General features: G+C 37.4%; 1 protein-coding gene across 1 annotated transcript; it reads left to right on the top strand.

The window, feature by feature from the left end:
* The first annotated feature begins 14,346 nt into the window (after positions 1-14,346).
* On the top strand, positions 14,347-18,835 carry LOC576278 (tyramine receptor 1-like). The gene is made up of 3 exons (XM_030986002.1): positions 14,347-15,410; positions 15,901-15,911; positions 16,286-18,835. Exons 1-3 carry the CDS (start codon positions 14,605-14,607, stop codon positions 16,534-16,536), a joined length of 1,068 nt encoding a protein of 355 aa, XP_030841862.1. The 5' UTR covers positions 14,347-14,604; the 3' UTR covers positions 16,537-18,835.
* Positions 18,836-19,744: the final 909 nt, after the last annotated feature.

Below are 19,744 nucleotides of genomic sequence, written 5' to 3'. Positions count from 1 at the left end.
GTCATGTGATTGCATTGTGAAAGAAACGTTGTGGAATTGATCAGAAAAGGTTGATCATCTAGCATATAAGTATTGGTGTGTACTGCAAGGTTTGGCCCAGTCTTGGTAAAGTTACAAGCACTGTACACAGAAAGATGTATATGGGACTGTGTGATATCTATCCAGTCCGGATAGATATAATTTACCAAATATATCAATTAGTAGGTAGTTTCCCGGCAAAATTTGTATCATCACGTACTATTCAAAACATTCTTTCACATGATTGGTAATAAGAGCTTCCATTTCATTTTTTGAGAGAGGGGGGGGGGGGGGGCATTTCCAAAACTGGTCTATACCTTTAAATGTTGAATCACAGACACTCGTTGCACCTACCCACCGACCCCAAACCACCATCGTGCCAACCTCTATCCGTCCCAGCCCTAATTAGCAAGGCCATTCTTTCACAATTATAGTTGCAGGATTCATGTCTTTTTGTAAGAATGACTTGTTTTTCTTGAAAGTCAGTATGGAAATGCACCCTCTTTCATTGGCAATGTCATATTGGAAGATAGTAACTTTCCACCATGCCATTATCATCTGAGATAGTGAACCTGTATGACACTGATGCTTGTGGAGATCGTCATTCACTATGTTCAGTGTTGGAGGTTGTGATTTGTCCATATTCCATGAAAATCTGACATCAATGTATGCCGAACTTGCCCCTCTCTCCTCTAAGCCTCTTGAACATTAATGGATTGTAGTGATTTTCCACATGCCATTAAAGGCCAATTCCAGTCGAGAATATGAATTTTTTTCAGCAGCTTAACAACAAATCAATGAGTAAAACAAAACATGAATCACGCCATAACTCTCAACGGTTGCCTAAAAAAAATTAAAAATTGTGTGTGTGGGATATATTCTAAATCGAAATATTAAATTTGCCGCACAAAATAAATAATAATAATAGGCATTTATATAGCACAGTCTATCTAGACAATTCTATTCCGAGGCGTACAAGAAAACTGGAAAGAATGAAAGAGTTTGGGTAACTGTCAAAGTACAGGTATTGTTAGAAAATATAAGATTTCAGCTTGGATTTAAAGGTCTCTAAGGAAGTTATGATTATCAAATTAAGTGGTAAATTATTCCAAAGAGAAGGTACTGCAGCTGAAAAGGCCCTTTTCCCACAGGCTACTCGCGTCTTGGGGATCTTTAGAAGATGCTGGTGTGATGATCTTAGACTACAAGCTGGTTTATTAAAGGCATAACAAGGTTTTGTAAATAGTTTGATGCCAATCCATTTACAGTCTTCCATGTGAGGAAAAGGATTTTGAATTCTATGTGCTTGCGGATTGGCAACCAGTGCAGCTTTTTGAGAGCAGGAGAAATGTGATCATATTTAGATGTCCCTGATAAAACCCTTGCAGCTGCATTCAGAGCATGTTGAAGTTTGTCAAGATTGCATGGAGAAATATTGAAAAGAAGAGCATTGCCAAATCTAATCGAGATAAAAACAAATGCATGTATAAGCATAGCAGCAGACTTATGGTCAAGGACTTTTCGAATGCTATTAACATTATGGATGTTATAGTACACTGATTGACAGATCTTCTTTGTATTGACATCCATGCACATGCTCCTGTCAAATATAACACCAAGATTTTGATAGACCATGTGACCGTGTGACTGCTCGGGCTAGCTAGCTAGCTCGATCCGAGTTTTGTATACACGCAGGATCTCTCTGCCAACACTTTGGCGGGGTCGAGCACCGGCGGCCGTTCAATTTGCTCATTACCCAATTTTTCAGAGGTAGAATACAGCAATAATGCCTAAAAAATCCGCTAAATACAGAAAGAAGCAAGGACAGACATTTGAGACATTCCTTTGTAGGAGCCGACTTTGCGAGCAGACATTGAAAACTGTTATAAAGGTTTCTGATCTCTTGCCACAGTGTGATTAGCCTGTTGATTCTTTTACATTAGTTGCATTGTGGATCAACTGTTAACCTGAAGGAGTTTGTGATATACACTGGTATGTATGCTCCTAATTCAGTTAAACCCGACATCTGGTCTAAAATCTTGTTAGGCAAAAGAAAACCTCGGACTAACTTCCTTTGTTAAACCCAATTTTGAACAAAAGCTGAAAATCTACTAACCGGTTGAAATTTTGGTAAACATTACGGGCGGCCATCGTGAATTAGCCAAAAGTCGTGTTTTTATTTATCACTTCGGAATACATGCTTAAAAATCCCTGAAGAATTAACCACAAATTCTTTGTATCAAGAAGTTTGATCATGTCATTCCCCTCGTATGCTTTTTGTGTTGTTTCCACAATCTTAGGAAATTTCATAACCTTTATGTTAAGGTACATGTAGCTCCAGTGAAAATGCTGCTTAAACTCTTAAAGTATAGGATGATTACTCGAGATTTGTTGGAAAGTAATTCTTCATTCTTTATTTTCTTATTATATAAATCTTTAAAAAAGGAAGAGTCAGTAGTTAACAAAAACATATTTTTTCGCCTGTTTTTTCTAAAGTGTTTGAATTTGTACGAAAAAGATGATCTCATGTGAATACAAGGTGATGTGAGCCTTTCTTGATATTTTTTTTTTGTAAATAGAAAACAATCATTTAATCTTTAAAGCTTTTGTTTTAGCAAAAGATGCATGTTTCTATATTCAGTTTTTATTGCCAAAAAGAAAGTTTAAAAGTTCATTGGTTGTACTTAGATTTGATATTGTGTGATACCAAGCAGAGAGGTGGGTGTTGTATATAGCAGCTTTAAAGTAGCGCAGGTTAAGAATTGTTTTAATTTTTTATTCTAGTGTTGACTATAAGACATTAAAGTACTAAGTGTTTGAAGCTTTTATATGATATTCATTTAATGTTGATTCATAGTCAAGTAGATTTTGAAAATTGTGGTTAATCCTTGTGATTATTTTAAGAATCATCACCTTGTCATTATGTTAAGAGTACACATACATTTGGTTTAATGACGTTTTATTGATACTTTTCAGTTCACAAAACATATTCCATTAAAGGATATTACCATTTTTTTTGCTCAATTGAAGCATATATATCTAGATATCGATCAATAGCTTGAAACATCTGTTTATGAAGTATAATAAAGAGGTCAGCAGATCAACAATAATGACAGTTAAAGGTGAAACTAATCAAAATCATAAAGTGGTAGTCAAAGAGGAATCGGTGTTACTTTTCACTTTGAAAGTGATCTAGGTTATGAGGTCAATGGAAGATCTTTTGTTTTGTTCAAATCAGAGATGAAAAGTATTGGTTGTAAACTACATTTTTTGATAAACAATCATGAGCTAATCATTTGAAACATATGAAGGAGATGTCAAAAGACTGACAATCTTGTTTCTTTGATTGCTACCTGTAACCTTGTGCTGGTTGGTTTCTCTGATACATTACTACATTTAGATGTACCGGTAATCATTTGTTGCCCATTTCATTGTTCCTTCTTTTTTTTTAATGTGAAATCTTTTTAAGATGCATTCTTTCATAAATGAAGTTGAAATTACCAAGTTTAAAGCATAATATCCTACCATTTGTTGTGCCCTTTTTTGACTTTTAGAGTCCTATCAACTAGAGATTTCATCCGATGTATTGTTTTGCTACAATGCATATTGTGCCAACTAATGTAAATATAGTTTGAGTTATAGGAGCAATGGTGAAACTTGCTTCGTGCATCGTATTCAAGTTGCATTCCCTTGTTATAATCATGGAAGTGGTAAACCACTCCAAAAAAGGCCATTTTAGAATGACCTGATCATTAAAATTGGTCTCTTCCTCTTCTTCTTCTTCAAATTTATCATAGAAAGTCCGTCCAGTAGTGGAGAAGGCCACCTAGTCCGATTAGATTTCCTAAAAACAGCTGATGAAATGGGTGTAGTTGAGTCTTTGTGTTGCCGAAGGCCTTGTAGTGAACTGCCCCTGGTACCTTATGCAGATTTAGATGATGCTTTAAAAATTGGCGAAGGCCTTTACTTCATTGTGAATTCCCACCGCACCCTGTGCAGTAGGATTAGTCGAACATCTTTATTGACAATGGTCAGAGGTCCTTCTGCAGTAGAATTTTGTAGATCCTTATTGACAAAGGCCATTCCAATGTGACCCTGATACTGTCTCTTCCGTTGATTTAGATGATGCTTTAAAAATTGGCGAAGGGCTTTACTTCATTGAGAATACCCATCGCACCCTGCGCAGTAGGATTAGTCATAAAAAATTATTGACAAAGGTCAAAGGTCGTCATGCAGTAGGATTTTGTTGACCCTTCTTATCGACAAAGATGACTATCCCTCTCTGTCTCCAGAACTAGTTAGCCAGTGTAGCCTAAGGTTCCAGCTTCTCAACCCTGCTGTCCACTTCACCGATGTAGTCAAGGAGGCTAGGGTCATCATTGTTGCCGGGGGAACCATGCAACCGGTCGAAGAATTCAAGCATCAGCTCTTTGTCTGTACCGGGGTCCAACCTGAAAGGATATTGGAATTCTCATGTGGTAGGTGTCTCTTTTCAGATTCTGTTTCCTAGATGCGAATCAGTTAAAAAAGATTACCTTACTAAAAATTATATGGAACAATGAGAAGGGACTAAGCAATTATAATATTTCTTTTTATCTGTAGTAGTGTTCAGCATGCAGCAGGACCATACGTTCTGTGGATGACTGCATTACATGCCCACAGGATGCTGAATATCAGCAGAGATTGGCAAGAGACCAACAACGGAGACAGGCTAGGACAAATGACCATTCTATATCATTTTATTAATAGACAGTGCATCCCCCCCCCCCCCCCCCAAAAAAAAAAAAGTTGACTTTGGGGAGATTTTTCATAGGAGAGCAAAAACATTTCTTTGAGTCCTGTGCCAACTCCACCAAGATCGTCCTTTTATTGTTAAAGAATAAAGGTCTATAATGTGATCCAGCTGGTCGACTTCATTGTCACAAGGCTGGAGACCTATTACGAAAGGAGGCTAATAGACGTCTGCAACAACAGACTAGATAGGGTGCTCCAGTCTCGATTTCCGTTGTTCCGGAAGACTTCTTTTCTCCTGCTTACCATGGACAAATTCATGGGTCATGTTCGAGTGGCAGGTTAGACCAAGCCATGTACTGATTGCATTCTCTGAATGTTTGTCCTGATGTTTTGGACTTGGAGCTCTTGCATTTTGTGCTAAGACACATTTTTTCTGAGATAATGATAGTTGTAAATCATGTGAAGAAATCACTGACTGGTTTCTTGTTGAACTGAATTGCTGCTTTTGGATTAGCTCTTCAACACCTTGTATCTTCTCGTCTATGCTAATACTTCTGGAAGATTTCCATTTGTATGTCTCATGACATATGAGAAACGGTTCTCATAATTTATTTGTGTTAGAGGGCATTTTTTCTGTTTGAATTAAAATCTTCATAGGATAGCTGTTCTTACTTCTAGTGATGTCTCTTCATAAAGACTGCAAAACCACTCAATTAGGCTTGATGGTAGGTTTGATTAGAGGAAGAGTAAACTACCAGCTCTCACCGTACTTTGACAGAAACATGAATACATTAACCTGGAATGGATGCACAAGTAATCCGTCAAAGAGATTCTTTTAAAGGTTTCTTTCTGTATAGTCGCACTTGTTAGAGGTTATACAGAAGGAAATGCCCACAACCATACTTGTGAAAAATCAGTATTTGAATTACTCTTGAATCAATCTACTGATGATTTAATTAGGATGATTTGGATACAAATTTTAAAAAATAGAATTGGAATTTCCTTATGTAATCTTGAACTTGAGCAGGAACAAGGATTATTCTCTGTGAAATAGATAATAAAGAAAATTACTTTTGCACACTAAATTATTATTTTATCCAGAAATATTATATTCTACAAAAATCACTTTTTGTTGTTCTTCTCTCCAATTGTTTATAATAATATTTTTACAAGTAATTAATGACAACTGAAGTTCCAGTAAAATATCGACACAAAAGCATTCTATCTGAAGTCGGGATTCATTTTAACCCATTTTGGATTACTGTTAATTTTCATAATTCACATATTAAATGTGAACAACTACACTACTTGTTCCACAAAGAAAGCAGAAAATATTGGACGAGTTGTACTGTATGCCATTTATCATAATGATTTCTGTATTTCATAATACATCCCCCTGTATCTCTGACATTGGCTCTGAGTTCTGGATGTTGAGGTAGATGAAATCAAGGAAAATCCAAGCCAATAATACCTTTGAAAGCAGGTAACAACACAAAATGTGATTTCAGTCCAGGAAGTTAGCTCAGAGAAACCCTCCACCCCTTCAATATTAATTTATTCAATGGTACAGAGTATACTTATTGGAAATCTGTCTTGTAGCCTTTCAGCTGAATGGTCCTTTTTTTTTTTTACAGATAAAACAAAATGCATACTAGAACACATAACAAGAGTATGACAACATGATAAAAGCGATAAGTAATTCGGCGTGGTAAAAAGGGATTTAAATTTGTGTATAGGTGGTAGTTGGTTACTCCTCCAATTGTCTTCTAAGTTTGAGATTATTCCAGCTAAGGTCTACGAAAAGAAATTGTTAGACCAAAATCGAATGAAGTGTAAAATTCTTGTCCATGTTTGCTGAAGAGGAACAGTAGATGTTTTTTATCATCTCCTCGTTAACATGTTATTACCTCTTTGTCCATGTTAGGTATGGTAGTCTACTTCATTGATTAGGTTATTGCGTATACCTACAATGTAATTCACCAACAGACCCTAGCGAATTGAGAAACTGTGGTCTGGTGGTAACCCGAAGTTTCCTCAATGTGAGGGAAGCTTAGCCACATACTGTTTGGAAGTCATTGCACAGAATAAAGAACTGCATGGTTGCCAAAAAGGCAATCACAGGAGATATCGGTGATAGTTTAACAGTCCATTTCCTCAAAGGACCACTGAGCTGGGCATGTTGTTGAAGTTATTGGAGTCCTTGTAATTGAGTAGGACTGTAGCAACAGCTAAAAAATGTGTGTTTACAGCATGGTCCGTTAGGTAGAACCCGTCTACCTTATGGTAATCTTCCAATAAACATGATTGGTGACAGCCTGAGGTTGTTCGTTTCCTTTGATGTACACCTAAAACAACAGCTAAATAATGAGTGTTTACAGCATGGTCCGTTAGGTAGAGCTTGTCTACCTTATGGGAATCTTCCAATAAACATGATTGGTGACACCCTGAGGTTGTTGTTTCCTTTGATGTACACCTAAAACAACAGCTAAATAATGAGTGTTTACAGCATGGTCCGTTAGGTAGAGCCTGTCTTCCTTATGGGATTCCTCCAATAAATGCAGAGCTGCCAACCAGTACGATTTTTAGAAGTAAATAGATTTTTTTTTTTTTTTTTTTGTGTGTGCCTTTTTCAATGGCAGATAGCCCATTCTCTCCTGTAAAGTATCCTCCAAGCATCTTACTTCGGCAATTTGGGGATGTTCATCGGCTCATCGAACACTTGTCATGATGAAATCATGCATATTCAACCATTGGTCCATTGAAAAATTTCTTCCTGTATGTAGGAACTTATGCAAATTGGAACCCCCCCCCCCCCCCCCAACAAAAAAACAAAACAAAAAATGCATTTTCGCAGTGAGAAAGTAAATTATATTTATCGATCAAAAATAGGATTTTGGGGGAAAATAATAGAATTTTTGTTCAGTTGAGGTTGGCAGCTCTGTAAATGTGATTAGCGATGCCCTGAGTTTGTTTGTTTCTTTTGATGTATACCTAAATGGGCATGTCGTTAAAGTCCATGTGCTTCAAAAGTATGAACTTGACAATGGCTAAGAATGATTGTTTACAGCATGTCTTGCAAATTAGTGCCCCTTTTACAGGTGTCCTCGGTGACACTCTGAGGTTACTAGTGTGCTTTGATGGACAACAAAATAGGCATCTCGTCAAAGTCCATGTGCTTTAGAAGTATGGACTTGACAACGGCTAAGAATGATCATTTACAGCATGCAGATTAGTAGCCTGCTCCATTTACGGGTGTCCTCAGTGACACTATGAGGTTGTTAGTTTGCTTGATGGACACCTACATGTAGATGGGCATGTCATGAAAGCCGTTGAGTCCTTGTTCTCGAGTAGGAACTTTAAAACAGCTTAAGAATGCTTCTTCACCACATGCCCTGCAAAGTAGAGCCTGTCCAGGTTATAGATTTCTTCCATTTAACATGATCAGTAATGACCTGAGGTCGTTGGTTTTTTCTGTTGGACATATCAGTGAGGTTGTGGGAATCATTTTTCTGAAGAAGAAACATGGCAACAGCTAAAGAAAGATTCCAGCATCCCCTGTAGAGTAGAGTCCGTCTGCCCTACAGGTTTCTACCATTGAGCATGAAGTTGTTGGAGTCCTTGTACAAGAGGAACTTGGCAACAGTCAAAGGATGCTTGCTTACAGCATGCCCTGCAAAATGAAGCCTGTCCACTTTTTTGTGGGCTTCTTAAGTTGAACATGAAGTTCAGTGACACCCTGAGCCTGGTGGTCAGATGTCTTTGATGGGCGGGCACCTTGATGGGCACGTATTGAATCCTTCTGCTTGACGTTGAAGTTGTGCCAGCTCTTGTTCATTTGGTGATGGTGAGGTCAGAAGCCAGCCTCCTACATTATCATTGTGAGTGTCGGATAAATCAATATCACAGATATTCATAATATCCCTTGTGAAATCCTCCCAAGTTAAAATCCAGAACATTAGCTACTGCTACTGATGGTCTTTGTACTGACCCATGTGCAGGTCCTTGTTGCTGAATTGCCTGGAGTGTGCAACATTGTTTAATCATATTGATAAACCACAATAGCCAAAAAAAATGGATCAAGACTCTCTACTCACTACTGTTTACTCATGTCATGTCATTGATTAATTAGGTAGTTTAGTAAAAATATGGACATAAAGTCTGACTCTGATAGATATAGATGCAGATAGGAATGATAATGGAAAAAGTGAAACTAGCGAATCTTACCTCATTTCTGTGGTGGCAAATGGCTGCCGTGACTTCTCGAATTATCTGAGAGGTAGTACCAATACAACATCCGTATGTACATTAATTGCGTTACTTGCGAGGAGAGAGCCTGTTGCATAGTAGTTCAAGACGAGATTGCAGGGCTTCTTAACGTTTTAGTTTGAAGCTCCTCACTAAAAAGGTCAATCTGTAAGCCTATAGTGCTTGTGCATCTCCTGATCGTTAAATGCATCTTATCTAGTGGATTTAACCTGTCTCTGAAAATCCGCTTGTCTACCTTAATTCTGTCCACATCCTGCGTTACTGTTGCTAAGGCAACTGCTGCCATCTTGAAGTACTGACACTGTAGTGACGGGCTTCAAATCAATCTTGAACCGAATCACACTCTAAATTTAATTTGATTTAAAAGCTGAAATCAGTTTTATTTTTTTGATCCTTAAAATTGATCGGATCGATTTTAAGATCAATTTTAAGGCTTGATATTTCCCAATCTTATCTCTGCTCTCTAGTGGACAGATTCCTATAGTGTGGGTCTGGAGTTGTGGTTCTGTTATGTCAATCAAGTGCCGTCCGTACGTGTACACTAAATAATTTTATTTCATTCACATAATTGTTGCTTCAATATATTTTTTCCCTTTTCAAGTCGTATCTCTTTTAAAGGACTGAATAGGACCATCTCGCCCTACTTCATTTTACCTCCTTTTTCGTCTGGTAACAAAACCTGCTAATGATCAACAAGTTTATTACACAGAAGTACAAACAAGCACACGCATTCACACACACACACACACACACACCCTGCCCACCTACCCTGCCCACCTACATAAGTACACTTTCTCTTCTGCTTCCGAAACAAGGGTAAAAAACAAAGTTGCAATTTGCTGAATGTTTGCTTTTAGTCATATATATTTGATGTTACTGTAGTATTCAATATGTTTTGTTTAACACATGAAGAAGAAAAATTGTGTTATTTGTTTTTACAATTTTATGAAATTTATAATAAATAAACATGTATGTTTATCTTACTTGTCTTGTCCATTTTCAGCCATAATACATGCAGTATTCATTTTTAAATGTGTTAAGTCCCAGGTAATGATAATAATAATTAAACATTTTTATATAACACATAGCACATACCGGGTAGGTAAAATTGCATGTCTCTATGCCCTCAAAGAAAAAGAAAAAGCTATGCACTGGGTTCATGATTCTGATTATTTATGGTGTTGAGTGGTGATGAGTTATGTCTTCAGACAATTGATACATGTTTTAAAGGATCTTATACTTTTTCAGTTCAGGTAACTTCTTCCACTAAAAGCGGCTGCATATGAAAAAGACCTTTCCTTGTGTAACCTTGTCATGGTTTGTGGAACACAAAGCAGAGACTTGGAACTGGAACGTAGCATTCTATCTGGTTTATATGGAGTTAACAATTCAGTAAGATAAAAAGGAGCTAGTTGATGTTAACATTGGTAGTTTAATAGAAGTACTTTAAACAAGATACAAGACTTGATGGGTAACCAATTTAGATCTCTTTAGACTGGCGTTATTGATTCATGTTTCTTTGTGCGTATAACAAGTTGCGCTGCAGAATTTTGAAGGAGTTGTAGTCTTTGAATTTGAAAAGAAGCTAAACCAGAAAGTAAACTATCACAGAAATAAATTTGTCGTGATAGAGATGATCAGTATTATTCCATTTACGTTTTATTATGTTATATATTTTTTATGCATACCAATAAATACTTGTTATAAAGGGCATGTAGAAAGTATCAAATGCAGTGGTCTGTATTGTCCGTCTCCTGACTTCAATTTTTTTTGTAAGAGAATGAGATGTTGAGCTTATTATGATGAGAGATGAGAGCGACGAGGGGTAATACAATAACACAGATACAAGAAAACTTAAGAGAGCAGTGAAAGAGTTTCATCAGTTTTGAGCCTTTCTTTACAATATGGTGTGGTTCTGAATAATTTTTGGGATTATGATCATTTTTATTTTTACATGGTGCTGAGCATTTAGATTTGATGAGTCGTAATGACAAAGTTTAAACATTTTCAATAATACTTGTCAGATGGTGAGTGGATTGCTTCAATTTCAACTGCGAGGAGAGAAGATGAATAAGAGAAAACAAATAAGAGAAAACAATGTAGTGGTGCAAGGGCCAATAGGATATAGCCATTAGAGTGTATTCAAATCCCCACAGCACTGGTGTAGCCCCCCCCCCCCCCCCAAACAAAAAAATAAATTAAAAATAAATCAATTAAAAAAATATTAAAAAATCATAATAAAAAAAATTAAAAAAATCATAATAATAATAATAATAGATAAAGAAATAAAAAGGGGGAGATAATACAGGGAGAATAGAGATGAAAGGAGGAAGAAAAATAAGCGATAAGACCCTCCCCCTCCTTAATTCAATGGGGGCATAATGAGGAGAGAAAATGACGGGAAGGCGTGGGGAAAAGATAAGAGCCCCCACCCTCATAGCTGAAACCCTGCTGCGCCCACTGATCTCATGTGTGATTGGGGCCTTGTCTTGACCACTCTTTTACATGTATGACGTCAATAACACTTTTTTTAGCAATCCGAACACTGGAGGGCGGAGGCTACATGCAATTAACATGGACTTGTGACAAAGGAGGAAATCTTTCAGCGTCAGACACCTGTATTTTTAAAATATCGACGATGCAGAAATACTAAAGTAATTAAACTGGAACACAGAGGAGAGACAGAGAGAGAGATGGGAAGAACGAGAAAGAGTGGCGCGACAGGTACTCTCGTAGTCCAAGTAAGGTGTCAAGAAATTTCTTAACCCATCGCCAACTGAATTCCCTCTTTCCAATAAGCTCTCGAGCAATGAGCTTTCAGGCTCCAGTTTACGATGGGTTAAATCGCAAATAAAAAATGTAATGGTGGTGTTTTATTTGTGAATTGCGAATTCATATCGACATATTTATGCTGGTCTGAAAATGACCATTTTCTAATTGCTAAATTACAACGCCCAAATTTCGATCACTCGAATGAAGAAAAAATAATCCATCAATAAAGAGAGAGAAGGGAAAATATAGAAAAGTAAAATAAAAACTAATTATTCTGACATGTTTAATAAAACGTCGTTGGACTTATGAAAAGGAGTTTTCTTCAGAGTGCAAAAGCAATTAACTTGAAATTTGTCTTCGAATATACAACAGAAAGCCAAATAAGATTATATTTAGCTTTCGCTCTCTCCCTCCTTTCCTTCTTCCGTAATAAAAGATACTTAAAAAGTTAATGTAAAACTTAATTTGCTTTTTTCTGTTTCACAATAATGTTAATAAAAAAGTAAAAGTCCATTTTGCTCACATGTGGCCGGATTTTAATACAAAATATGTTTCCGGGCTATCATCGATTAACATGTCACCACCTTTCTCTCCAATGCCCAGTCTGCCAATGGCAATGAATCTAACTGGCTCATTAAAACTATATTGGGCTATTCTCGGGCAATTTCGACACTTTTCATTCAAGTTAATGTGCTTGCGAACCGCTGAAAAACATTAGCTCACATCTAGCCTTTTAAAATAAAGTGCGCGTCATTTCAAAATGGAAATCGGAATTCGTCTCGCCGTATCATGTCACATTAAAGTTAATTTCCAGGTGTTAAAACTTGCATGAAGCCATTCACTTACTTTGAACTAATTTGAATCAACTCGCGTAATGCAGCAAGAATTGTAAATGGACAGGTTGGTTAATTTGACTGCGATACGTGCCTCTTTTCCTTCCGTTCCGCTTCCGTTGCTCTCCTTCTCGAATTTCTCTTTGCAAAACCCAATTTCTCTGATTCAATTCGATTTAGTTTATCGACCTTTCCACCTTCTCTTTCCCATCCTTCCCTCTCCCCTATTCTTCTCTCCCAATCTATTTTGATCCTTTGTTCTTCTCTCTATCTCTCTTCTTCTTCTTTCTCTTTCTGTCTCTCTTCTTCTTATTATTTCTCTCTCTCTCTCTTCACTCTTCTTCTCTCTCACTCTCTCTCTCTTCTCCCCATCTCTCTGTCTCTTTCATTCTCGTAGTTCCTATCCACCTATCACCTTCAAAATCTTTCTCTTCTCCCACAACGTACAGTCATTCTCTCTCACTTGCTATGTTTAGCATGTCTAACTCCCTCACGAAGCTAGGCCCTGCTCAAAGGAAACATTGGCATAAAATTTGTGCAATCCTTTATTTATACCGTTTATTTCTATATATTCAAAGTAAAATAGATACACAATTTAATGTATTAATTATTCTCTATGATATAATATGAAAATCACTCATTATGACTTTCAAAACATCATCTCCCCTACCAGCAGAGCGAAAAAGAGAGATACACTGTAATTCCAACGACGGACCCACCCCCCCCCCCCCTCCTTGTCCCCCCTCCCCCTGCCCCTCCCCCATTGTGACACTCTCTCCCACATTTACATACACGGACATGTACGTACTGTATAGCCTCCTCTAGATACAGAGTACACACATAATTTATAGTCAATCAATTTTCTGTTAACACCATTGACCTGAAGTGGTTTCTCAATTTCTCTCATCCATGATTTCCCCCACGGTCCTTGTCATGACGTCACAAAATCAAACAAAATACCTCCAAAATGAATAAATAGGAAATCAACGCCGAGGTAGTGTTATTTACACATGTAATTATCATACCTTTGTTAACGAGCTGTACGAACCTTTATCAAGCCTCTTGATACTGTTTTTACGAATGCCCAAAGCGAAAAGACATTATTAAGTCGGTGTACTTTCTGCCCCTACGTATGCGCTGTTGATTTTGCGTGCTAATTAGTGGCCAATGCGTTAATTAGTTTCTCAGGATTCGGCAGACGACACTAATACACCTTCTTTCTTGAATAGAATGTATTTCGATTTTATTAACAAAACATCGGCGACTTCCTCGTCTCAAAGACAAACGTCCTGTCCTAAGCTTAGGAATGAAGATAAGATCATCGGAAAGCATTTTGGAAGTAGGGCGTTTGTAATAAAGGGACCAGCTTTTTCCGCCTCGGATGCTAATTTTTCTCGGTGGGTACGATGATGAAAATTTCATCACAGGGTCCAACAAAGTGACAACAATAACGCTTCCGGAATGTCCACGTCAGTAACGCAACTTTCAAAATTGAAGAGCCTGTTATGTCTTGTCATGTAAGAACAGCTGTTCATCAAGTTGAATCAAGGACTATTTGAACCAGACGTAAAGACAATGGAGCGCAGGGGCCCCGTAGTTTTTGCTTTACATCATCTGTATGGATCATCCTTGCAGCGATTCTTCGTAGGTTAGTATACGACAGATAGACATCGCAACTATTTCTAAACTTGCAAGACTTTTTAAAATTATTGTATGCTATCAACAATAACAGACTTCCTCTTTGTTTTGTACGTGATTCGCTTAAATTTAGCATTAAGGAAAAACGACTCTGCTGTGCCTGACTTCAGCGAGACTCGATTATGATATGTTTCCTTTCTCGAGGCATTTTGCGAATACTGGAGGAAAACTGTACACCTTCATCAATGCCATTACAATTTTAAACTTCTAAATTTATTGCACCTGCTTGATACTTCCCAAACTGTTAACCTCCTGTTAGTTATATCAAGATCTTTGATATAAGATGAATACCTCTTTGTCCAATTCATCTTCGGAAAGCTATTCCATTAAGAGCGCAGTAGACATCGTCCATTTCGCGTCGTGCCTGGTGATCACCCTCCTCAGTTTCCTCGGGAACACCTTCGTCATTGTGGCCATTGCCAAGAACCACAACCTTCGCACGGTTTCCAACTACTTCGTGAGTTCCCTTGCCGTCACTGACGTCTTCGTTTCCATCCTGATCCTGCCGTTGGGTCTCCAGTACCTCTTCCTCAGGCGCTGGTACATTGGTAGGGTTCTGTGTACGCTTTGGGTTAGTATCGATGTCCTCCTGATCACAGCTTCCATTTTGAGCCTTTGCGCCATCTCGATCGACCGCTACCGCGCCATCAATCAACCGATCAAATACGCTGTACGACGCACCCCGACATTAGCGGCGAAAATCATAGGTGCCGTATGGTCGCTGTCCTTTCTAGTCAGCGTACCAGCTGTATTTGTGATCGACTACTCGAACGAGACATTGCAATGCGGTATTCAGAGAAATGCTGCCTTCGCCATCTGCTCCTCTTTCGTTTCATTCTACGGGCCTCTCTTCGTGGTGCTCTTTGTCTACGTAAAGATCTACCGAGCAGCCAAGAAGCGCGCCGCCATGGTTGGCAACAACTTCAATACGGTCTCCATGGTTGAGTTCTCAATCGAGATGAAGCCGCAGCTCCGGCGGCAGACTACGCTCCAGAGACTCCGGTCGACGCTTTCCCGCGCAAATGTGTTCCAATCGCAAAATTCAGAAGGTGCTTCGTCGACATCCAGGATTTCGACGACGCGTGAGCGGCATATCAATTCCTTCGCGCTCCTTTTGGGAGATCAACCGACCCGCGCGCATTTTATATTACATGACATATGGTAAAATTCTCGACATCTTTTTACACTTTTCTTTACCATTAAAAATCGAAATTGAGAATAATATCCTCAATCGAGATATGAGAAGAAGGAAACATTTCCTTTACATTCCATGTAAAACCATGCCCTTACTTGAAAAAAAACCTCCGTCACTTTGACGTTGAACTTTACAATCCATTTAAAAAAATTACTCTCTCATACACAATGTCAATGGATCGGTCGCACTGTGCTCGATTGCCTTTCAATAAACCAATCTTTAACTTTGCAGCAACGCGTTTTGCGTCAAATTTGTAAATCCTCAATCACAGACAATGACATATGATACGTAAGCTTTTCATACATATAAATTTCATTTTGATTGATTCATTTTTAGCTCCGTCAATTTTCATGTCAAATCATGCTTCATGTCCCATTTTAGAAGCCCGACCCAGGGTTTTGTGCCAGCTAGCCCTGTATGCATGTACGTAATGCTATGCATACACATAACTGAACATGCATAAGTACAGTACATGTACACACGCAGCGCAGCGCGTACGAGCGCACTGCACTACATTTCATTGGGTCAGTACCATTATGAAAATAGGGGAACAATGAGTGGGATGGGTTTAGTGTCGTCACAATAAACTTGCGCATTACACGCGTACGTATAATTAGAGCAATTTATGCACCCCCAAGAAATAATGAATACAGCCCGACCTCTCTACACACAGAACTGCACAGATACCGCACAGTCCGGTCAAGGCGGTACGCGTAGCGTTAAACTGCCAAATTTACAGAAATTGTGAGGAGCGCTTTTGCTATGAAAGGAATTGATATGAAAGCGGCTCGAACGATCGCCATCATAGTCGGGGTCTTCATAGCGTGTTGGTTACCTTTCTTTGTGATGCACGTTACGCTGTCTGTCTGTGACACCTGTAACGTTTCTGAACAGACTTACATCATCATATCATGGATTGGCTACTGGAATAGTGCGTTGAATCCGATTATTTATACACTGTTTAATAAAGACTTTCGGCGAGCTTTTAGTAAAATGTTAAGATGCAAATCTTATTCATAAAATATTACTTTATTCACCAGTCGATAATGTTTCAAACTCGGGCATCATCCATGCTATACGCCCTCTACTTCAGAGCCTATATCACAAATTACTAGTTTCTTTGCAATTGCTCTTTAATTGTTTATAAACGAGAGTATTCATTTGATATTGATTTCTGTGACAAATGTTTAGAAACGATATTTGTGGGAATGTTTTTTTTGTTAAGTTCGAAAAAAGGAGATTATACGTTCCTTCTTTCTAACTATTGTTCAGCTTAAGTACTCTGAAAACGTACTAGGAAAGTTCCCATGATTATAAATCGATCCTTTCTTTTTCTTATATAATTTTTTATCCGATTTTTTCCCCCTTGATTTGATGATCTTATACCATTTTCAAAACGTTGTGGCAAGATATTTAAAATGTATATAAAATGAATCAAAATGATAATACCTTCAACAAATCAGAGTTGGAAATTAATCTTCAAAAGCTCAGTCTACACAAAACAGGGCATCGTTTCATGAAACTCGTTATCAATAACAAGTTGCAAAATGGTTATAAACTACTGAAATCATTGAATTTGATAGGTTGTGAGCAACTTTTTTTTTTATAGAAATGTAACATTTTGTTATAGATAATTTTAAAAAATGTTGGATGAAACGGCCAGATCCAGAGAAGATGTGTACATGTTTTAAACCACGATTAGCGACACTATTGCACAGACTTTCGAAAGAAAAAGAAAATTCGAAGGATATTTCAAAAGAACTTCTCCATCACTTATTGAATTTTTGTACTACGATGTAATACATAATCCGAATATGATTTCTTTACACAAAAAGGGTACCGAAATTGCCTTTGAGTTTGTTTTTCAAAATTCTTTGCAATGATGGTGTAGGCCTATATTATTGTTGTGTTAGTGATGAGGAGTCTTTCTTGAAAATTGACTATAGCTTGTATTTTTATTTACACTCTTCCAACAAAAAGTCTTGTTCCTGTAAAGGAAATAAAGGTATAAACAACCAGTAGGCCTATGTCGTAACAATGTTTCTATGTGTATATGGTAATGACGTAAGTTTGAACTTTGGATTGGATCATTGGATTGCCTCTAAAATAGATCGGATCTTTTTATTGCTTATTATTCTCTTTTAGATTTCTTGACATCAAGAGCCTAACCATTGAATGAATAGGTATCATCGAATACGCTAAACAGTTAAGCTTGGGAGACATTAATTCCGCATTTCTTTCTTATTTTCATTCTAATAAATGCATTTGAACTGGAGCGAAACCAGGATTTTATTAAGGGGAAGCATGTTTATGAAGAAATAAATCTCTGACAAGCACTAAACGTTCACATGTTTTTCAGGCTGCCGTTTCGTGTTTTTTACAGTCTGAAGGGGGTAAGCTAGTGAGAACTTTTTGTATGTGTGTGATAGGGTAAGGTTAGAGTATGAGATTGGATTTTTAATAGAGGGTATGGTCACGTTTTCCCTGTTAGTCCGCCACTGCTTTTCCATATAGATGATATGCATATAATATTTTGATATCGATTGAGAATCGCAAACTGTTATCGTCGTTTGGGAATGATTAAGTACAAGAATGGCATACAGTGACGCTGTTGGATAACGGTGAGGTGCTTAAACAATGTAGAATCGTATATATTTGCAGAAAGTGTAGAAATGCTTACTATTATGTGCACTGTGTGGTGTTTACAATGTACATTGGCGGCGATATTGCCTTGAAACTTAGCACTTCAAATAAATGCTGAAAATGAACCAGCTCAACTCGCTCACTCTCACTCTCACTCTCTCTCTCTCTCTCTCTCTCTCTGATTCTTTCTCCCCCTCTCTCTCTCTCTCTCTCTATCATCCTCTCTCATCAGACATACAAGGTACTTGCTTTAAATGTTTCGCTCAGGTGACCTCGGCTACATGCAGGCACGTTTCTTTACGTCCTAGTTTTTTGAAAACCTATAGGCTTAATTCATAATGGTAATGTGTCAAATCAACTTTTATTATACGTCGTTCTTTAATTATTGCTATCGATTTAAGTTACAAAATGTATTTTATTTTGGAACCTGTAATGTACAAACGTTGCTTCTCGATAGGTTCTCCATATTCCACATTGTTATTTCTCTATACTATGTCTATCATTTTTTAATTTTTAAAATGCATTCTTTTGTTAAATCTTAAATGTGAGACAACCTTGTTATGTGATATGCGGAACAATAAAACAAAGAAACGAAAGAAAAGAATGACAATTACATTTTAACGATCATGTTCAGTTGATTTTCATTACTTTCACCCTGTAAAATAGATTAATTCATCAGTCAAATTGATCACAGTAATGGATTGCACCGTCGTTATCCTTCATTTCAAATGAAATATTGATTAGTATAACCATGGAGGAGTCTTCTAAAAAAATTCCTGTGCATTGAATGTTAAGAAGCGAGCCATTATAATTTAATCAGAGTAAGCTCCGCGATGATTGAGAGACTTTTAGCTTTTAGCAGACTTTGAGCAATATATAACTTGACTGAAAATCAATAGAAACAAAGTTTATGTAGCACAATAAATCTGTATAAATACCAAACATTGATAATTATGACAGAAATAAAATATGAAACCTTGTAATGTATATACATTTATACTTGCAAGCCCTACATATCATATAAATCTGTGTCACTTCAAATTTTTTATTGAATTTCTACATTTTCATTATAACATGGCTTCGCATGAAATTATTAAATTGCGCTCTTGCAACTTAAAATTGAATAAAGCTAAATTGATTTAGTTGTGTTACATGCGGCAAATTTTGCACAGGTCTAAACAAAAAAATTCCGAACGCCCGGAAACTAATAAATGCAACCGGGGTCGGTAAATGACTTAGATGCAAACGTGTATATGAGAAAGCTTCAAATATATATTTTACGGGGCAGACCTGAATTCATAAATTAGATTTTCCTATTCTTTGCATGCCTTTTATAAGATTTTTTGTCGTCTGAAATGACGTAATTCAAACATTGGGAGTTTGATGGGAGAGAGAAAATGTTTACTTTTATTTGCTAAACCACTCTGGCCAGCGCTCGTTAACGTTATTTGAAAATTACATATTGATACAACATTGTGTAATATTGTCGCCATGCACCTTGAAGAATCAGAAGCGTAGTATTAATGGGGGGGGGGGTGTACCAGACTGTATATTGCATCTGAAACATGATTGCAAAGGCTCTCAA

The sequence above is a fragment of the Strongylocentrotus purpuratus genome, unplaced genomic scaffold (assembly GCF_000002235.5).
Source record: "Strongylocentrotus purpuratus isolate Spur 01 unplaced genomic scaffold, Spur_5.0 spur5_scaffold_15, whole genome shotgun sequence".
NCBI lineage: Eukaryota > Metazoa > Echinodermata > Echinoidea > Camarodonta > Strongylocentrotidae > Strongylocentrotus > Strongylocentrotus purpuratus.
Note: the sequence above shows the minus strand (reverse complement) of the source record. Positions and strands in the feature narration are given on the sequence as shown.